Source organism: Lynx canadensis, chromosome B4 (genome assembly GCF_007474595.2).
Source record: "Lynx canadensis isolate LIC74 chromosome B4, mLynCan4.pri.v2, whole genome shotgun sequence".
Taxonomy (NCBI): domain Eukaryota; kingdom Metazoa; phylum Chordata; class Mammalia; order Carnivora; family Felidae; genus Lynx; species Lynx canadensis.
Genome location: NC_044309.1, coordinates 37,911,181 through 37,931,871, shown reverse-complemented (window position 1 = coordinate 37,931,871; position 20,691 = coordinate 37,911,181). Strand labels below are relative to the sequence as shown.

General features: G+C 48.5%; 1 protein-coding gene across 4 annotated transcripts in view; it reads right to left on the bottom strand.

The window, feature by feature from the left end:
- The window catches only part of TEAD4 (TEA domain transcription factor 4), a 69,247-nt gene extending 52,382 nt beyond the window's left edge, over positions 1–16,865 (bottom strand). For all 4 annotated transcript variants that reach the window (XR_003970176.1, XM_032593896.1, XM_030321434.2 and 1 more), the window contains exon 1: positions 16,716–16,865. Coding sequence is in view for 3 of the 4 variants with exons in the window: in XM_032593896.1 (XP_032449787.1) it covers positions 16,716–16,857 (142 nt within the window). In the remaining variant the exon portion in view is untranslated. The remainder of the gene's footprint in view (positions 1–16,715) is intronic.
- Positions 16,866–20,691: the final 3,826 nt, after the last annotated feature.

Sequence of the window (20,691 nt, the reverse complement as noted above, 5' to 3'; positions counted from 1 at the left end):
TTCTGTATTGCAAATCCACCTACCTACTAAAATCTATAACTCCTACATCAATACTTGCAGCGCTTCTGTGGTTATTTGGAGAAATGTACACACTCTGCACAGCCAAAAATGTGAGTTACCATCATACACACTCCCACCTGAGGTCGACCAAGGCTGTACTCTGCTTTCCGGCTCCAGCTCTCACAGTGTACTCAAGTGTCCTTTTCACCGTCTATTCAGGGCCACTTTTTTCGCAATTTTATGCTTTTTGTTACTGATTTCGCAGTTTAAAATGGCCCCAAGAGCAGTGCTGCAGCGCTGGCTAGCGTTCCTATGTACAAGAAGGCTGCCATGTGCCCTACGGAGAAGACATGTGAGTCTGATAAGCTTCGTTCAGGTTGACTAATAATGCTGTTGGCTGTGACTTCAATGGTAGTAAATTGGTAACATATAATTTTTTATTGTTTATTTATTTTTGAGAAAGACAGCATGAGAAGGAGAGAGGCAGAAAGAAAGGGACACACAGAATCTGAAGCAGGCTCCAGCTCTGAGCTGTCAGTACAGAGCCTGACACCAGGCTCAAACTCACGAACCGTGAGATCATGACCTGGGCTAAAGTCAGACACTTAACTGACTGAGCCACCCAGGCATCCCAAATCAGTGACACATATTCAATAAGGTGTCTTTGAACAGAAACACACATAAAACAAGGGTTATGAATTCATCAGTTGAAAACATTGCACTAGATGCTCATAGGGACCTAATAAGAAAGAATCAGGTGTACCCATGGAGGGTAACAGATTAAACAATTATAGATGAATATCTTAGGGGGTGGGGATAGGATTTTAATAGATGCTGAGCTCAAGGCCTTGGGAATACCACATCTAGTGGAGACAGAAACATCAAAAGGTAGAAACCACCCAAATGAGCATCAAAAGACAAAGGGACAAACAAAATGTGGCATATCCATACAATGGAATATTATTCAGCCTAAAAAGAGGAATGAAGTACTGACACAGGCTATAACATGGATGAACCCTGACATTATGTTAAGTCAAATAAGCCGGTCACAGAATGACAATTCTATGCTTCCACTGATTTTACAACAATCCTTTTAAGTGCACCAGGAGACAGAAGGGAAAAAGATGAGGACAGAGAAGGGGATCAGGAGACACTTCAGGAGACATGGGCCTAAACTATAGGAAACACAGGAAAAGGGCCTAGTTATAGCTAGAAATGAAAGAGATAAAGACAGCAGTGTTTGGGTCATGGGTGGGGAGTCCCTGTGGATGAAAAGAAGGAGAAGGAACAGAAGAGGAGAAAACAATCCAGTGGACAAATGGGCCTACATGGCCTGAACTGAGCCATATACTCAGCTGAAAAAAACTGGCCCCAATGTGACTTTAGAAGGCTGGCTAGGGCTTACTGGATGTCCGAAGTAATACATACATATAATATTTTTATCATAATATTTTAATATTAATATTAATTTTAATATTAATAATAAAATAATATTTTTATCATAAAAATAATAAAACTGCACAAAACCTGGGTGTCCCAATTGCACCCCAGGAGCAGCCTCCCTAGCTCTAAGGAGTTCCTCTTCCTCTGCTGACACACACAAGGCCCTGGGGAAAGCATGACACAAGCCTGGTCCACTGTGAGCAGCTTCAGAGTGGTACAAGCTGAATGAAAATCCTACCAGCTGTGCAGCCGATCAGGAACTTCTTTAACCTCCCCAAAGCTTCTGTTTCCTGATCTCTCAAACAGGGATGAGAAGACTGGCCTGGCAGAGATGAAGGACTGAGACTTAACAGGTAAAGAAGCTGAAACACAGCACACTGTGTGTGAACCACCACCACCCTCACTGACCTTTCAGTGTGAAGCTAACTGATCACACCTTGTTCCCTGACAGGACAGGAGTGGGGAGAGGTGAGAAAAAGGACAAAGGAGGACCCCACCACCCCAGCAGTGTAAGCATGCATCGGAAGGAACCAGTCACTGAGAGCCAACCCACCAGGCCAGGAGAGGGGTGCCTGCTTGGGCTCTGGAGTCAGAGGCCCAGCTCAGATCCCGGCTGGGCCTTGAGCAGGCTACTCAACCTCTCTGAGTCCGTCCCCCTGAATACATGCCAGAGGTAATAATGTCATCTCCTCATGGGACTGTTGTGAGGATTAAGTTCAATTGTATCCACAATGTGCAGGCACAGAAGCTGCTCTCGACAGGGCTCCTCAAACATTCGGGGTTCTTGGCAGGATGGTGGAGGGGGGCAAGAACCAGGGAGAAGGAATTTTCTCTGGGACACAGTGGACAGGAGAGAAGCAGGAGGAATGAGGGGTACAAGAAGAGGTAAGGGTGAAGAGGGAGCAGGTCGGTGGGAGGAGCCTCAACAGGGAGGGACAACGGTAAATATACGGATGTAGCCCCAAGCCATCAGCCCCATTGGGCAGCACAGAGTCTGTGCTCAGAACCCTCAACCTCAGGAGGGGCAAGTAGGGTAAATGAGAACACGGATCCAGCTTCCCAGGAACTCAACCTGGGACACTGCCCCATCCATCCCTTCCAAGCAGCCAGGAACATGGGTGTCTATGGACCTGGCCCTAACACATCCACATCACAGCAAGTGGGTGTCCACGGCCCTCCACTCCCCACCCCACTCCACCCCAGCGCTGGCCCCAGAGCCACTAAAGACTCTGGTGATGCGGTGATGGGGCTTTCGGTTCCGGCAACAGTGCCTGCACAGAAGGCCCCCCGCCAAACAGGTCTCGAAGGAAGGTAAACCAACCTCGCTCCGAGCTCAGCCTTGCCACAGATTCGCTTCCCCTATCTGGACCTCGGTGTCCCCACTCACACAAAGAAAAGGTGGGGAAAGAAAGTGGAATATCATTCAGCGATAAAAAGAAATGAACTATCAAGTGACTAAAAGACATGGAGGAACCTTAAAGGCGTATTGCTAAGCAAAAGCCAATCTGAAAAGGCTACACACATACTGCATGATCACAACCACATGACATTCTGGAAAAGGCAACACTGAGGGATATGCGGAGCACTGAAGTTTTTAGGGCAGTGAAACTCTTCTGTAGAATTCTATAATAGTGGAGAGAGGACATTCACCTGTCAAAACCCAGAGAAAGCACAACACAAACAGTGAGCCCCGATGTAAACTATGGACTTGAGTTAATAATAACATATCAGTACCGTTTCATCAATGTAAAAAATATGTTGCACCAGTGCAAGATGTCAGTAATAGGAGTAAGTAGGTGAGAAGGGAAGAAACTGTACTTTCTGCTCAATTTTTCTGTAATCCCGAAACTGCTCAAAAAAAAAAAAAAAAAAATACAGGGGCACCTGGGTGGCTCAGTCGGTTGAGCATCCGACTCTTGGTTTCAGTTCATGTTATGATCTTGTCGTTGGCAAGTTCAAGCTCCGCACTGGGCTCTGTGCTGACAGCATGGAGCCTGCTTGGGATTCTCTCTCTCTGCCCCTCCCCTACTCTCTCTCTCTCTCTCTCAAAATAAATAAATAAACTTAAAAAAAATTTTAAATAATAATAATAATACTAATAAAGGAATGGGAGAGGTTAGGCTATTAATTTATTTTTTATTGTTTTCAGTGTATTTATTTGAGAGAGAGAACAAGCAAGCAGAAGTGGGGCACACAGAGAGAGGGAGAGAGAGAATCCCAAGCAGGCTCTGCACTGTCAGCACGGAGCCTGACAAAGGGCTCAAACTCTCACAAACCATAAGATCGTGACCTGAGCCAAAATTAGGTCGGACCCTTAACCAACTGAGCCACCCAGGCACCCCCCCCCTTTTTTTTTTTAAAGATAAGGAGAGTAAGGCTTGCACTTTTTTCTCCTTGGGGCCTTTCTTCAGGATTTTTTTTTTTTAACGTTTATTTATTATTAAGAGACAGAGAAAGTCAGAGCATGAGCATGGGAGGGGCAGAGAGAGGAGGAGACACAGAATCCGAAGCGGGCTCCAGGCTCCAAGCTGTCAGCCCAGAGCCCGACACGGGGCTCAAACTCACAAACCGCGAGATCATGACCTGAACCGTTAAGTGGGACGCTTAACTGACTGAGCCACCCAGGCGCCCCTTCTGGATTCTAAAATAAAGCAAAGGTTATGAAAGTTCTGGAGAGGCAAAAGTACTGAACCAAACTAGCTGACTTCACCTTAGACAGGCCTACGAAAATTCAGATCAGGGTGCCTGGGTGGCTCAGTCGGTTAAGGGTCCAGCTTCAGCTTAGGTCATGATCTCACGGTTCATGAGTTTGAGCCCCGCGTTGGGCTCTGTGCTGACTGACAGCTCAGAGTCTGGAGCCTGCTTCAGATTCTGTGTCTCCCTCTCTCTCTGCCCCTCCCCTGTTCATGCCCTATCTTTTTCTCTCTCTCTCTCTCTCTCTCTCTCAAAAATAAGTAAACAAGAAAGAAAGAAAGAAAGAAAGAAAGAAAGAAAGAAAGAAAGAAAGAAAGAAAGAAAGAAAGAAAGGATAGATTCAGATCTCAAAGTAGATCCCAGAGCTGGAGAGTCTTTGCCTAACAGACTGGCCACTGAATCCCATCAAACAGTGACTCTCCCTGGGCACCGACAGAACCAATGTCTTTACATGAGCCCAGTGTGCTGCTCAACAAATGCTTGCTTTCCCCAGCCTTGGGTGGGTTTGCCCCAATCAGCTGCTTTGCCAAAGACAGACATGCCATACCTCACCCTGCCAGGACCCGAGGGTATGCCCACATTGGGCCCCCAAGCAGCACAAGGCACCATGGGTGGGGGCTCTAGGTGCACACCCCGCCCACGCAGGAGCTCTCAGTGCTGAGGAACAGCCCTCCAAGGTCCAGAGCATCAGGGAGCCACGGGGAGCCTGTAGGGCCATAGAGGTAACCAGGCAGCCAGCCTTAGCAGCCGCAAGAAAGCAGGACCCATCTTCAGCTCTGCCCCATTCTCCACCTGTAGGCCTCTGGAAAAGGCCTACCCCTGGGAAGAATGAAGGCTCTAGCATCTGGACAGTGCCATAGCTGCCAAGACACAAGAGCAGGGGACATGCTGGACTGGACTTGGCCAAGAGGCAGGAGGCAGCACCTATGCTACCATTGGTCGTCTTTCACAGAAATGTTATTCTGTCCCAGAGCTACCCCGCCTGGACAGGGACAGAGATGACAATCACAATGCTCTGGAGATTCTAATGGCCCAAAGCCCTCAGATCTTAGGCTGAGGTCACCATCACCGAGGACCCAGCCTGACCCAGAAAACTCACTGCACTGATTCTCTCTTGCACCAGCCACACAGCTACCCAGTGGCTTACCCCTGCAGGCCCAACAATCATTCCACCTCCCATTCCAGAATGCAGTGGTCATCCAGTTTGGAAACAAGGCCATGTAAATGGTTGGTACCCAGACTGGGCACAAGCAGTTGTTGTTCTGAATGGGGCCAGCCCAGCTTGAGCCAGGGGCAATGAGGAGTAGACCAGGCATAGCAGCCAGTCAGGGAAGGTCCTAGCAAACTAAGAAGCTACGTGCACCTCCTATTCAAAGTATACTCTACTGCAGGTGCTAAGCCAGGAACAGAACTTCATAGAAGGCCCTGTTCCTTCCTCCTTTCCTCTTCCTAAGTCATTCTGTAGGTGTTCCCCGCCCTCTATCCCCCTGGGCCCACCTTTGCCTCTGAAGAAAGGCCAAGGCTCAGGGCACCAAACTCTTTCCTTGCTTTCAGAGTCCCTAACACCCACCATCTTCTTTTGGAGATTCTCTCCTTAAATGAATTTTCTCCAAAAATTTGTAAGTCACACATCTGACAAGGGACTTGTATCCAGAATATTAAAGAACTCTCAAAACATAACCATCAAGAGGAAAAATAGGCAAAAGATTTGGTAGACATTTCATCAAAGAAGTTACATAAATGGCAAATTAAAAACACAAAAAAACGTTCAACATCATTAGTTATTAAGGAAATGCAAATTAAAACCATGCTGAGCTACCACTACACCTATCAGAATGTCAAAAAGACAAAAACAAAAAGAAAGCCAACAAGACCAAACGCTGTTGAAGATACGGAGAAACAGAACTCTCCTGCTTTGCTGATAGAAATGCAAAGGGTATATACACTTTGGCAGTTTGCCAGTTTCTTAAACCACTGCATGTATGCTACCACGTGACCCAACAATCCCACTCCTAGGTGTTTAAGAAAGAGAAATGAAAGCCTGTGTTCACACAAATACCTGTATAGAAATGTTGACAACAGCTTTACTCAAAATCAACAAAGGCTGGAAACAACCGAAAAGTCCTTCTGCCAGTGAATGGATAAACACACTGCAGTGTAGCTATAAAATGGAATACTACACAGCAATAAAAAGGAACAAACTATTGATACACACAACCAGATGAATCAAGGCATTATGCTGAGTGAAAGAAACAGACCCCAAAGCTCCATACTGTCTGATTATCCATCTGATATTCTCAAAAAAGCACAATGACAGGAGTGGACAGATCCATGTTCTCAGGGGATGCGCATGGCGGGGGAGGGGGAGACAGATGAACAGCCCACAAAGGGTGGTAGCGTGAGGGCATCTTTTGGAGATGGAGCCCTTCTGTATCTTGACTGTGGTGGGGAATCCCATGCCTTGCATTTGTCAAAACCCACAGAACTGTACACCATGAAGAGTAAATTTTGCTGTATGTGAATTTAAAAATAAACTTTTAAAAAGTCCTCCTTACTCAGCCCAGAGTAAGGACCTGGCTCAAACCCACCTCACCTATAAAGCTCCACTGTCTCCTCTCCTCTGATTATTTCATGACCATGACCCTGAAATCACTACTTTTCCTGTCCTCTCACCTATATTTCTCCCTCTGTCCCTGTTTCTCTCTCTCTCTCTCACACACACACACACACACACACACACACACACACACACACACACACACACAGCATGCAACCCTACCCATCCTTCAGAGTCAGCTCAAGTGCCTCCTCCTCTGAGAAGCCTTCCCTGACTCCTCCCAGCCCCATCAGAATGAATCACCTTTACAAGACACCCCCTCAGCGCTAGTCTGTGCTTCTAACTAGCCCTTCTTTAATCTTGCAGGTGTTCAGTGTTTGCTATGCAGTCTGTCTCCCATGCAGGATTGCAAGCCCCTTGAGGACACAGACCAGGTCTTCCATTCCACATTTCCCCCACTGCCCCTGGCACAGTGCCAGGCACACTGTGGGTGCTCTGTGACCACTGCGGGCTGGCTGGGGGCAGGTGCAGGCAGAGGGGGCTGATGCCAAGAGAGGCAAGCAGGCAGTGTTGGGGCTGGCAGAGTCCTGAGGAGGGTATCGGAAGCCACTAATACAGCTCTGCTTCCTCTCTTGCATAAGCAGCAAGACTACTGCTTCAACCTCCAAGTGCTGGAAGTGACCTCACCCCCCATTCCAACATGAGGTCACGCAATCTACGACAAAGCATTTCGGAGGATCCTTCTGTTTCTTCCATGTCACGCAGCACATTTCCAAGCCCCAAGCAGGACAGCTGCTCGGGACATAACTGTCAAAGGATTGGAGCCTATCTTATACGGGTGCTGCCATTTCTTCTCACTTCCAGAAGGCGGGCCCTCTCTTCAGCAATAGTAGATTAGGTCCATCTGATCTGAAGGCATTTCATTTTGTAGAACTCCCAGATATAGGCACAGCCTACCAGTAACGTACAGGGACTCTCCACAACTGGGTTTTTCCCAGCGTATCACAGGCCTCTCCCTCCAGAGTTTAAGGACCATTTATGGGTCATTTATTTGATAAACACTTAGATGGTGTTTAGTATATGCCAGGCAAAAAAACTAAGTATATTACAAATATTAACTAATGTGATCTTCCCATCAGCAAGAGGTTGGTCCTATTAATATTATTTTCCTCATTTTGCAGAAGAGGAGAATAAGCTACTGTGTAGTTAGATAACTTGTCCAAGGCCACATAGCTTGATAAGTGGCAGAAAAGGGATTCAAACCCAGGCAGGCTGGCTGTAATGCTATACTGTCTAAACATGAACCACTAGCCACACATGGCCATTCAGCACTTGAACAGCAGCTAGTCCAAATTGAGATGCGCTATTAAGTGTAAAATGCATGCTGGAATCCAAACAGTTTGTATGAAAAAAAGTGAACTTCTCATGAACATTTTTTCACTATTGATGGTACATTTAAGTGATAGTATTTTAGATACAGCTGTTTAAATTTTTTTTTTAATTAATGTTTATTTATTTTTGAGAGAGAGAGACCGAGTGCAAGTAGGGGAGAACACAGAGAGGGAGACACAGAATCGGAAGCAGGCTGCAGGCTGAGCTGTCAGCACAGAGCCCGACATGGCACTCAAACCCACACACCACGAGATCATGACCTGAGCCAAAGTTGAGCACTTAACCAACTGAACCACCCAGCTGCCCCTAGACACAATTGTTTAATAAAATATATTATTAAAATTCATTTTACCAATTTCTTTTTACTTTGTAAAAGTGGCTCTAAGAGAACATAAAATGACATATCTGGCTTACATTGTATTTCTATCAGGCAGGATGGGTCTGGAGTCTGTGCTTATAGCCACTACCCCATGCTGTGCTCATCTTCCCCTGCCCCAGCCTCAGGGGTGCAGCCTGTCCCTAACACCTGCTCATTCAGCTTGTCCAAAGGTGATGGGGAGCCAGGCAATAACTCCCACATCTCCTCATTTGGTCTCCTCAAACTGCTGGGACTGGACATTCCCACCTCACATTTCTCAGCCTTGCTTCCAGCTTTGGAGACAGCTTATCTTTACCTCCCTCCAGCAGGGATCCCAGAAGGTCAAGGTGGGAAAATATCTCCTTCATCGCCAGGGCAATCCCCACCTGCTGCATGCAGAGAAACTGAGGCCCAGGACCACATGGAGGAAACAGAAGCCCTAGAGGTCATCTGGTGCAATCTCCCACCCACTGGAGAAACTTCCTCCAAAGAAGCCCTAGCAAGTTCTACCTACATCGTTCTACATTATAAAACTCCACATAGGTCTATGTAGTACTAGAGTGAAACCGACTTCCGATCCCTTGGACCTGATCTGCTATTACTGCAAAGAGGGACTAACTTCTGGCAATGAGAAATGACAGCACGCTGAGGACTGCACAGGTTCCAACCCCCCCTTCACCAAGACACTCACAATATCTACAAGCTCAACACTGAATAGATCGGGGTGTATCTACCCTCCAAAACCAGACATGGCTCTCAGTGTGACCAGAGCATCACAGAGCCTAGCAGAATATGGTTTTCCTTGATGCAGAGCCCCCGACCCCACTAGCCCACAGGCTCAGGGTTTAACGGGTGACAGGAAGAGTCAGGCTGACGTGGGTTCAAACTCCAACCCCAGCATTAATCTCTGGGTAACTTGTCTCCTCTTTTGTTAAAGCAAAGGTAAAAAAAAAAAAAAAAAACCACGGGGCACCTGGGTGGCTCAGTCGGTTATGGGTCCGACTCTTGATTGTTGCTTAAATCATCATCTGACAGTTCATGAGTTCGAACCCCACCTCGGGCTCCAAGCTAACAATGTACAGCCTGCTTGGGATTCTCTCTCTTGCTCTCTCTCTCTGCCCCTCCCCTGCTCACGCTCTTTCTCTCTCTCTCTCAAAAATAAATAAACATTAAAAAAAAAAACAGGGGCGCCTGGGTGGCTCAGTCGGTTAAGCGTCCGACTTCAGCTCAGGTCACGATCTCGCAGTCCATGAGTTCGAGCCCCGCGTCGGGCTCTGGGCTGATGGCTCAGAGCCTGGAGCCTGCTTCCGATTCTGTGTCTCCCTCTCTCTCTGCCCCTCCCCCGTTCATGCTCTGTCTCTCTCTGTCTCAAAAATAAATAAAATGTTAAAAAAATTAAAAAAAAAACAAACAAAAAAAACAAAACGGGGCACTTGGTTGGCTCAGTCAGTAGAGCCTATGATTCTTGATCTCGGCGTTGTGAGTTCAAGCCTCATGTTGGGTGTAGAGATTACTTAAAAATAAAAATTTAAAAATTAAAAAAAAAAAATCAGCAAACCCTATCTCACAGGGCTGCCATGAAAATTAAATGAAGTGATGTAGACAGAAATGTCTAGAACAAAGCTTGGCACCTGGTAGGCACTTAATAAATGCTCATATCCCGGGGCACCTGGGTGATTCAGTCGGTTAAGCATCCAACTTTGGCTCAGGTCATGATCTCACGGTGCGTGGGTTCAAGCTTCATGTTGGGCTCTGTGTTGACAGCTCAGAGCCTGGAGCCTGGAGCCTGGAGCCTGCTTTGGATTCTGTCTCCCTCTTTGCCCCTCCCCTGCTCGCTGTCGGTCTCTCACTCAAAAATAAACATTAAAAAATTCTTTTTTTAACTTGTCAGAATGGCTAACATTAACAACTCAGGCAACAACAGATGTTGGCGAGAATGCAGAGAAAAAGGATCTCTTTTGCCCTGCTGGTGGGAATGCAAACTGGTGCAACCATTCTGGAAAACGGTAGGGAGGTTCCTCAAAAAATTAAAAATAGAACTACTCTACGACCCAACAATTGCACTACTAGGTATTTATCCAAGGGATACAGGTGTGCTGTTTCAAAGGGACACATGCACCCCAACGTTGATAGCAGCACTATCAACAATAGCCAAAGTATGGCAAGAGCCCAAATGTCCATCGATGGATGAATGGATAAAGAAGATGTGGTATATATGTATACAATGGACTATTATTCGGCAATCAAAAAGAATGAAATCTTGCCATTTGCAACTACGTGGATGGAACTTATCATAAGCTAAGTAGAATTAGTCAGAGAAAGACAAATATCATAGAACTTCACTCATATGAGGACTTTAAGATACAAAACAGATGAACATAAGGGAAGAGAAGCAAAAATAATAAAAAACAGGGAGGGAAACAAAAACATAAGAGACTCTTAAATATGGAGAATAAACAGAGGGTTACTGGAGGGATTGTGGGAGGGGGATGAGCTAAATGGGTAAAGGGCATTAAGGAATCTACTCCTGAAATCACTGTTGCACTATACGCTAACTAACTTGGATGTAAATTAAAAAAATCAATTAAATTAAAATTTAAAACAAAAAAAATATTATTTTTAAATTTTTTTAAATCTTTATTTTTGAGAGAGAGAGAGAGAGAGAGAGAGAAAGAGAGAGTACAAGCGGGGGGAGGAACAGAGAGAGAGGGAAACACAATCTGAAGCAGGCTCCAGGCTTCTCTGAGCTGTCAGCACAGAGCCCAACACGGGGCACAAACCCACAAACTGTGAGATCATGACCCCAGCCGAAGTCGGACACCCAACCAACTGAGCCATCCAGGCGCCCCTAAACAAAAAAATTTTTAATAAATAAAATAAATGCTCATTTTCCTTCCCCTGCTTCATCAACCAAAACCCCAAGTTTTTTTCTAAGAATTGACAGTAAATTCCTATTCTATATATATATTATATATATATATATAGTATATTCTATATATAATATTCTATATATATTCTATTCTATATATATAATATATATAGATAGATATATCCTATTCTATATATATAATACATTATATATATATATATATATATATATATATATATATATATATAATTGATGCTCTGACCTTAAATGCAGGATTTTACATTTATATCTATTAGAGTTCATCTTGAGATAAGTGTACCTATTTAACATCACTCAACGTCAAGTAATTTTTAATGGCTAAAAATTGAACACAATTTTTAAAAATGTTCAGGAGTGTGCAGTTAAAGAAATTAAAGTGTATTCATATGAGGTAATATTATCCAGATCCTTACAATTATAGCTTTAAATTATTTATGATAGGGGATATTACTCACTACATAGTATTCAGTAGGAAAAAAACCAGGATAGAGTATAACTGCAATTATGTTAAAATACACAGATTTATTTGCATGAACACAAATTTGAAGGGACATATACCAAAATATTAACTGTGCTCACCTGAGTTGTGGCATTATGTACCAGTTTTTCTTGTTTAATTTATAAAAGTTGTCTACAATGAGTACGTATTAATTTTAACAGAAAAAAACATGGTTTTTCATTTCCTATTTCTGCTTAATCTCAGCATTTAGTTAATTAAGATGACTTTGAATCCTGGTTCTGTCATCCAATACTCTTGCTATCCTAGACATGCACAGAACTGACAGGGGACAAAACCAAAACGAGAGCTCTGTGGCATATCACTAGAGACTGCCCACTCCATGGTGACAAGAGCTCAGTATGAGTAGCCTGGACAGCCTTTCAACCAGTTACAAATCCATCTTACTGCTGCATCAACCAGATCCTATTTATTTCTCTTGAACCCAAGAAACCTCATTAGACTCAAAGTCCTTACTAAACGTTCTTCCACCTAAACTAGATTGTTTTCCAAGACTTGGTAGGGTGACCCATGTGGGCTAGTAGTTATCTCAATGTCATTTTTGAAGGCCCCACATCAATAAGAAGCTTACCGGCCTGCCATTTCCTGGATCCCCATCTTGCCACATTGAAGAAATAAAACAGGACAACATTTATTATGTTGCTACCCTTACCTCCCCGCTCCCATTTGTCAGGGGTCCTCCCAGATCCTAGAGTGATTCTGTGGTCACTCCTGAAGCTGCTATCAGGACCCCAAAACCTGATCTGTAAGAACCTGGCCACCTGAATTCACAAAAGGCAACTCAGTGCAGTCTCTCACTTCTCCCAAAGCCTGCCTTAGCCCTCTTGCCAACTCTGTTCTTCCTTTACAGAGATAAAGGCAAGATAAGTGTGTTGTGCCTCCAAGAACATTCCACCACCTGCTTCAAGCAGGAATCTCCCCCTGCCTGTCCTGGTTGTCTTCTTGCTCTGAAGATGGCTTAAAAAAAAAAAAAAAAAAATCCCTTTATGTTGTCCAGCTGACCCAGGCCTGTTGCCTCCCCACCCAGAGCTCTGCCTACTGAACAAATTGCCTCCCTCGTCGATTATTACTCAAGGCTCAAAGCCAAGATGGAGACCAGCCAGGAAGAAACAAAACTAGCCTTTTATTCAAGCCAGGACAATTCACGCAGACCTCTGAAGGGCTTGAAGGGAAGGGGAATTCATGGTTCTGGCAGGGGTCAGCTTGGCATGAGCTGACACTGGCAGACACCACAATACCTTTGCTGGTAAGACACAAAGCAGACAGCTCCATCAAATAATGGGCTCTAAGCAGCTCAGGTTTCACTCTGAGTCAAGGGCCCCTTGTAAGGAGAGGCCCACCCTATGTGTCATCGGCCCTACCCAGTGCCCTCTGCACTGCCCCCAACACCCTGCCTTTCCTTTCGGCCGGATATGCAACCCCATCCTGCAGGAGGGTCACCCTGCCTTAGCACAGCTCCTATTTCCTGCCCCTGGTGACTCCTCTGAAGTCCATTGTTCCCATGAAGTTTGGGTCAAAGGAAGCTGGGTCCCCACCCATGGGGGCCCGCCTACCCTCAGCTCAGCGAGGGCGCTGGCCCACACCACAGGGAGCCAGGACCCATCCTCCGGCCTTTCCAAGGGCCTGTATTATAGATAGGAGGGCACGGTACCTATCTTAGGGACTGGAGTTCCAGTGGAAATGTTCCCAAAGATCCAGTGCTAGCAGCTGAAGGCTCCAGGACCGTATCACCCAGGAGGTGACTCGAATCTCCCTAATATCTAAATGGAAAAACCAAAAGCAAGGGAAGAACTGTCATTTCAGAAGAGTTCAGGAAAAGCTCCAGAGTTGGAGACCGCACTGCCCAGTGACAAAGCCCTGCCCCCACCTCCACCTGGGCCCCTGAACTGGTTAAACCCCCGGGGGGGGGAAGGGGGGGGCAGGAGAGCAGCTGTTCAGCTCCAATTTCAGAGCTTTAAAGGGAGCTGTCCTCCGAACCCCTGCCAACAAAGGGTCATGGGGGGCAAAGCAAGACAGACAAGGTAAAGCCACCCTCACAAGCCCTGAATTTCCCACTGCCCCCAGACTGACCTCAACTACAGGAAAGGCAATGGAGCAGAGCTGGTGACCCGTGTCCTCCACTTCCACTGAGAAGGAGGAGAGGAGCCACGGATTAGGCAACAGGTATTGCTGTGTGACAGTCACCAGTACAAGACTCCAGAATGGAGGCAGAGGGAAGTTGCGACACTTGCATCCCAGAAGATCTAGAAAGATAAGAAGACCCTTCTCCACCTGGCTGAGTAATGTACAGACCAGAGAGGAAAAAGGAGGGTGCATTTAAAGACCCTTTGAGGGTCCCTTCCAAAGTTGGCATTCTCAGATTCTACAGTTCTGTGCTTTCTGCTGGGAAGGAGGGGAGAATTTCTGCTTCCTATCTGAGCCACAGGATGGGAGACATTGCCAAGCCAGACTGTTCCAGCCTCCACACCTGTTAGATGAAGTGGCTAGGGGGTCTGAGCATTGGCAGCCACAGAGCAGGAGACAGAATGCAAAGTGGAAACAAAATGGACTCTAGTCCCAGCTCTGTGACTCACCAGTTGTGCAATCTTAGGCAAGTTACTGTCCCACTAGGGGCCTCGGTTTCCCCATCTTTAAAATGAGGGAGTTAGAGGCTAACATTAGAGTATCCAATAATGTTCAGCAGATTCACCCTGAGGTCAAGGCAAAACTGAAATTAGAACAAAGGTGTTGGAGGACTGCCTGGGTAGCTCAGCTGGTTAAGCATCTGACTTCTGCTCAGGTCATGATCTCACAGTTCATGAGTTCGAGCCCTGCATCAGGACCTGCACTGACAACTCCGAGCCTGGAGCTGCTTCAGTCTGTGTCTCCCTCTCTCTCTGCCCCTCCTCCCCCTTCTCAAAAATAAATAATCAAAAAAAAAAAAAAAAAAAGAACAAAGGAGTTGGAGACCCTGTGCCCCTGTGACAAAGCCCTGCCCCCACCTCCACCTGGGCCACTAGCTACCTTGGTTCCTAAGGATGACGAACATCACACAGGGCCTGGTCTATGGTAAATGCTCAGTTCATGTTTGCTGAGTAAACACAAATGAACAGGGCAAGGTTTGTCAAAGGGTATTCAGAGAAGTTCTTGGGAAAAAAGAGGTTCCATGCTGAAATAAGCTTAGGAAACACTGGAGTCTGCAATATGCCATGCACTGTGCTAGATACTTGGCAAACAATGAATTTTCACAACAAACGTTTTAGATAGATATTAATTAACCCACCCTCCCATATTACTCATCAGGAAACTAAGCCCGAGGGCCTTAACAGTTGTGACTGTCGGGATTTGCACCCAGGTATGTCCAGCCCCAAGTCTGTACCCTTTCTATTCCATCAATGCTACCTTTAGACCCGGGGCCCTCAAAGCCCCAATCACACACCTGGTCAGGTGAGAGGGTGAGGTGGCTCCCACCAAAATATCTGCATCCTCAAGGTGCATGGAGGAGCAGCAACCAGCTCCCACCCTTCTGAGAGGATCTTGTTCCTTCCTTCCAAGAAATCCTCAACATTATGCCCCCCATCACCTTGTTGTAGGAATGAAGAAAGAACTCTGATTCCAGGTCTGCCTGTGCCCCCCCTCCCAACACCATCACATGCTGTGTCACTTCTGCCAATCTCCCGGACATCTGTGGCTCCCTCCCCACCCAGCTCCCACCTCTAAGATATTTCAAATGGGTAAATCCCAACTGGAGTTGGGGGGGGGGGGGGGAAGCAAAGCATAAAAGAAGGGGTGGGGAAACTGAGACACCTAGAAGGGTCTTCCCTAGCAAGTCAACTAGCAAGTCAGAGGCAGCCCTTCCCTTCCGGGATGGTACCAAAGCATGCCTGCAGTTACCCCTCTCCCTTCCCACAGCCAAGTGCAGAGTGGTCTAGCAAGTTGTAAAGAACTAGGATTCTTCCATCTGACTGCTGGGGAGCTCCAAGGAGAGCTGGACCAGCAGAAAGTAGTTCAGGCTGGTATACATCCATTCTTCTTTGTCCTTGGGGCCAACTTGAAAAGCAGGGGCTACACACCCTTCAAGATTCAAAACGGTTTCCTCTGGGGGCGGGGGGGGGGGGATCCTCCCCCACGAACATCCCCAGTTCTGTCAACAACCTGTCCCATCAGGGAAAGACAAATATCTCCACTTCCTTTAGCCTTCTACCATCTTGCTCTGTGAAGTGTTTCAGGCAAGAACAGCACCCACTCTCCCTCAGAAAGACAGCTGCCTGGAAGAGGCGGGTGTGCACAGCTTCCTTCCAGCTCTGCCCAGTCCAGGGCGCATGCAGCCCGCGGACCGCACTCCCGAGCACCACGGTCCAATTATCCCTGCACGCCTCACCAGAGACAAACTCTCTTGCCCACGGCCATGCAGGGAGGAAGAACAGTCATGCCCAGAACCAACATCCTCGCAGAAAAATACACACGCAGAGACGTAGCATTGCACAAGGGCTCAGAGACACTCAGACTTCCAGATAGGCAGCACTGCTCTCAAGTGTAAATACACTCACGTTCAACACAAACAAGGTGAGTCACATGTGAACAGATATCACCCTCACCTACACCCAAACCTAGGGAGACGGGACAGTCAGGCGGTCACATGAAATCATCCGACAGCCACCGTGTGTGCCCGGAATCCCCTCTCCACACGTGTGCACGGAGGCCGTGTCCCTGGGAAACGTGCGCTTCGGGTCTGGGAGCTCTCCTCCCTGGAGCTAGTCCCCACCACAGAATACAACAAGCTTCTCAAGTCCCGGGGAGCTGGGGACCCTGCGGAGGGCTCTCCTCTTTCGCAAAGCCTCAGCACTTAAACCGGCCAATACACTACCTCCAGGGCTCGCTCTTCCAAGTCGGAAAAGGGCCCGGCAGAAAAGAGGCATGGGTGCTGGGTCTCTCCGACCGCCGCTGCTCTCGGTTCTGCTTCTGGGCCTTTCGGCTTCCGGGACCCCCTTCCCGCGAGCCCCGAGCATCCACCCCCGGCCCGGCCCGAGGTCCGCGCCGCCTCCACGTGCCGGGAGAGCTCCTCACGCACCGCCGACGCCGGCCCTCGGGCGAGGTCCTGGAGTCCCCGCGCCGCGCCGCAGCCTTACCGGTCCCAAGGTGCGGGGGGGGGGCGGGGGGGGCGGAGGCGCTAAGCCGGCTCCACGGGGTCCGCAGCGCGCGCCAACTCCTCGCCGAGGTCCCGAGGGCGGCGACGGCGCTGCGGGACGACAGGGGTCAGCGCGCGCGGCCCCGCGGCGGCCCGGGCCACCGGCCGGGCAGGGAGGAGGGCGGGCGGCGGCCGAAGCCCACCCCGCGCCGGCCCGCACGCGCTTCGCCGCCGCCGGGGGGCTGGCGCGCCGAGCCGAGCTGAGCCGAGCGGAGCGGAGCGCGCCGAGGGAGGAGTTTTCCCAGAATGGGACTGACGGGAAAGCACTGGAGCTCCCTATTCCTGGAGGAGTGAGTCAACGGGAGAGAGGAAGGCAGCTCGGGGGCCGGCGGCGGAAGGGAGGGCAGCGGGGGCGCGGGCCGGGCCGGGAGGTCCGGGGCGGGAAGGGCGAGGGGGGGAAGAAAAGAGCCGCGGCGCACGCGGCCGAGGGGGCCGGCGGGGCGGAGGGGTGGGGGCGCGCGGCGGGGCGGCGGCGGGGCGGGCGCCACTCACCTGGGGGACGCGGCCGCGGGCGGCGGGAGCCGGGAGCTCGGGCCCTGCCCGCCCCCTGGCCTGGAGTTTGAAAGGAGGAAGCCTGGAATGTGCGGAATGAGGGCTGGTATGAGATGCGCGCAGCTGAGGGAGGGAGGGAGGGACCCGGAGGGAGGGGCGGCCCTGCCCCCGGCCCCTCGGGGAGGAGACTGGGTGGTGGGGGGGAGGGGGGAGCCGGGCGGGGGCGGGGCCGGCGGAGGAGGGGAGGGGCGCGCGCGGCGGGGCGGCGGGGCGGCTGCGGCGCGGACCCCTCTGCTGGGACCCGGACCCCTCCGCTGGGACCCGGCCCCAGCCGCTCCCCGGCACCCAGACTTTCCCTTGGATCTCTCCGCTGCGACTCTGTTCCTCCTCCCCGAGCCCCCCGGTTCCTGCCTTTCCTGGCCGAGTCTCCGACTGCCTTTCCCAGGAGCTGAAAACCTTCCCCGTAACCGGGATGGGGGGTCCTGTAGGTGGCCCCGCCACCCTCGGCGTCCCCGGTTGCCGGCTGGCGCCTCTCAGCACAAGTCCCTGGGAGGCCGGGGGAGGGGCGGGCGCCCGACGCGCAGGAAGGGCTGCTCCCTTCCCCGCGGCTCCCACCAAAGGACACTCGCTCCGGGGAACCAGGAAGCAGGAACTCCCGGGCTGTAGTCCCAGATCCGCCGTCAGTGCCCCCACGCGCGCTCTCCCTTGCATTGGTCCTTTCGGCCGTTGTCCCGTGGCCCTGGCAGATCTGTCACTACCAAGAGCAAAGCACATGGGGAGAGGATATTCGATGTGAGGTACGTGTGGCGCGGGGAGCCACCTTTTGGGCTCAGTAACTGAATGAATCTTTATCCAACATGTATTATGGGGCCACCAGATGCTGTGAGAACAAAAATGAAAATACGACTTAAGCACCTGCCCTCGAAGAGCTTATAATTTATCTGAGAAGACTCCATATATAGAAGAGCATTACCACAAAGTGGGAGTCTGGGTTTGAAACAAACATGCCAAATAGTTTAGTCTCTTGTTGGGGAGAGTGGTACTGGAAACGAGTTGGGCTCCTGTTTGGCATTGGTTTAAGGCAGTGTGTTATCACATACCTCTGTCACTCACCTTGTTGGAAGGTTGAAACCAAAGGACTTTTGGCTTTTTCCAAAAATCAGATCCAACCTCTGGAGAACATTATCACTTAAGCTTGTATTGCAGTGTTTGCCCAGATCTTATCTCCCTTACCAAACAGAAACTTCTTTGAAGACAGAGTGAATGTCTGATTTATCTTATCTTTCACCCAGCACCAGTTTGGTGCCTGGGATAGATAAGCACATAATAAATGTTTAATAAGTGGAAACAAACAAAAAGCTACCACGGGGGAGATTGAAAAGAAAGTGCTACAAATGCCGAAGTTGTTTCCAAGAGAGGTGTTCCAGAGGTGTTTTGAACAATGAAAGCATGGCAGGACTAAGTATCCAGCCTCACAGGATGAAGACTTTGAAGGAAGCAGCTAAGCAGCTCTCATTTAGTTCCATAAATTCTGGTATGCTTATTAAGTAATGAGTCACATCACGGCTTGGTCACACCTCATATGTTTAAAAGGACTGCCATACAAGACAATATTAGGCACCAAGGGAAGTACAAACTGTAAACACTGGCTCTCTAATGGAATAATTATTTGTTGGATGTCTATTGACTTTGAGCACCATGCTAAGTGCAGATTCAGGTCCCTGCCCTCAAGAAGTTCACAGTCCAGGTAAGAAGGCAATTATACAGAGCTCAATGGAAGCCCAAGGGAAGGAACAGTGAACTCCAAGTTATAGGTGTTACATTTGCTCCAGCTCTTAAAGGGTAAATGAGAACGTACCAACTTGAGGGTGGAAAACCCACAAAGGTATAGGAGCATGTACACATGGGGTGTTTAGGAAAACTGGTGTGCTGGAAGAAGAGGTTACAAATAACTGGGTGTCAGGTTGTGAAGATCATTATATACCATGCTGAAGAGTTTGGGCATCAGAAAGGCCCTTTAGACAAAGGTGTGACACGATCAGTACCATTAGAAAGACCCCTCTGGCAACAATGTCTGGCCGGATTGGAGAGTCAGGATACCCTAAACTCAGGCAATGCTCCAGAGTTTAAGGATGAGGGAAAGGCTCTTAGAAACAGCCCAGAGGCAAAATCAACAAGAATTGGTAACTAGGCTGGCTGTGAGGGTGAGAGAGGAAACCAGAATCACTAAGCTTTGTCAACTGAACAATTGGTGGTGCCATTCGCCGAGATAACAATTCAAACACAAGAAGAAATAGGTTAGTTGGGAGCTGAGTCCAGCCAAGGTTCAGAGGGTTTAGAGGAAGACAGGACAGAGTCCAGAATGGAGACAATAAAGCAACCTTGGAGTCTCACATCCAACCCAGATTGCTGAGAGGAAATTCAGAGCTCAGACTGGCTTATTCCCCCCAAATCTTAACTATCCAAGACCCTAAGTGATCCAGGCTGGAATAGTGTGCCTTCAGGACCTCAGCCTCCTGGTCCACACCCTTACAGGCTAGGGAGCTCTGTGTCTTCAGGAATCCCACTTCCCAAGCTTTTGTGGTCCCTTTAGGTAGAAGAAAGTTCTCAGACATGGAAATTCTGAAGATTCAAGACTAGCAGTGATTTTACATACATGCCCTGCCCTTACCAAGGGTATGTACATTTCTTAAGGGACAGGACCCTCTTTCACTGACCCTCAGGAATGAATCTGTTGGTGGAAGTATTGCATCTGTCTGGATCAAGCTAGAAGAGATGCATGTGACTCCCCTCAAACGACACCATATAATCCACAGCTCACCTCACTTCTTAGCAATCCAGGCCACTCTACCTGGTCCTACAAATGGCTCTCACCCGGGGCTTGATGTTCAGTAGCGCAGAAAGAGGAGGGCAGGGGTGTGGTCAGAGCTGGTTTTCACGTGGCAAGGCTATTTGTGTTGTCTGTACTCCAAAATTATAGTAAAAAATTTTATTAATTACTATTATCACATGTTGTTTGGTATTATTTCCACTCCTTTAATAATTTTTGTTTTTCCAACCCACATGGTCATGGTTAAACAAATTATCTATATGTGTTAAACAAATTCAACCACATCTATGTGATGGAATTCTTTTCAGTTATTAATAACAAGATTTTTAAAAA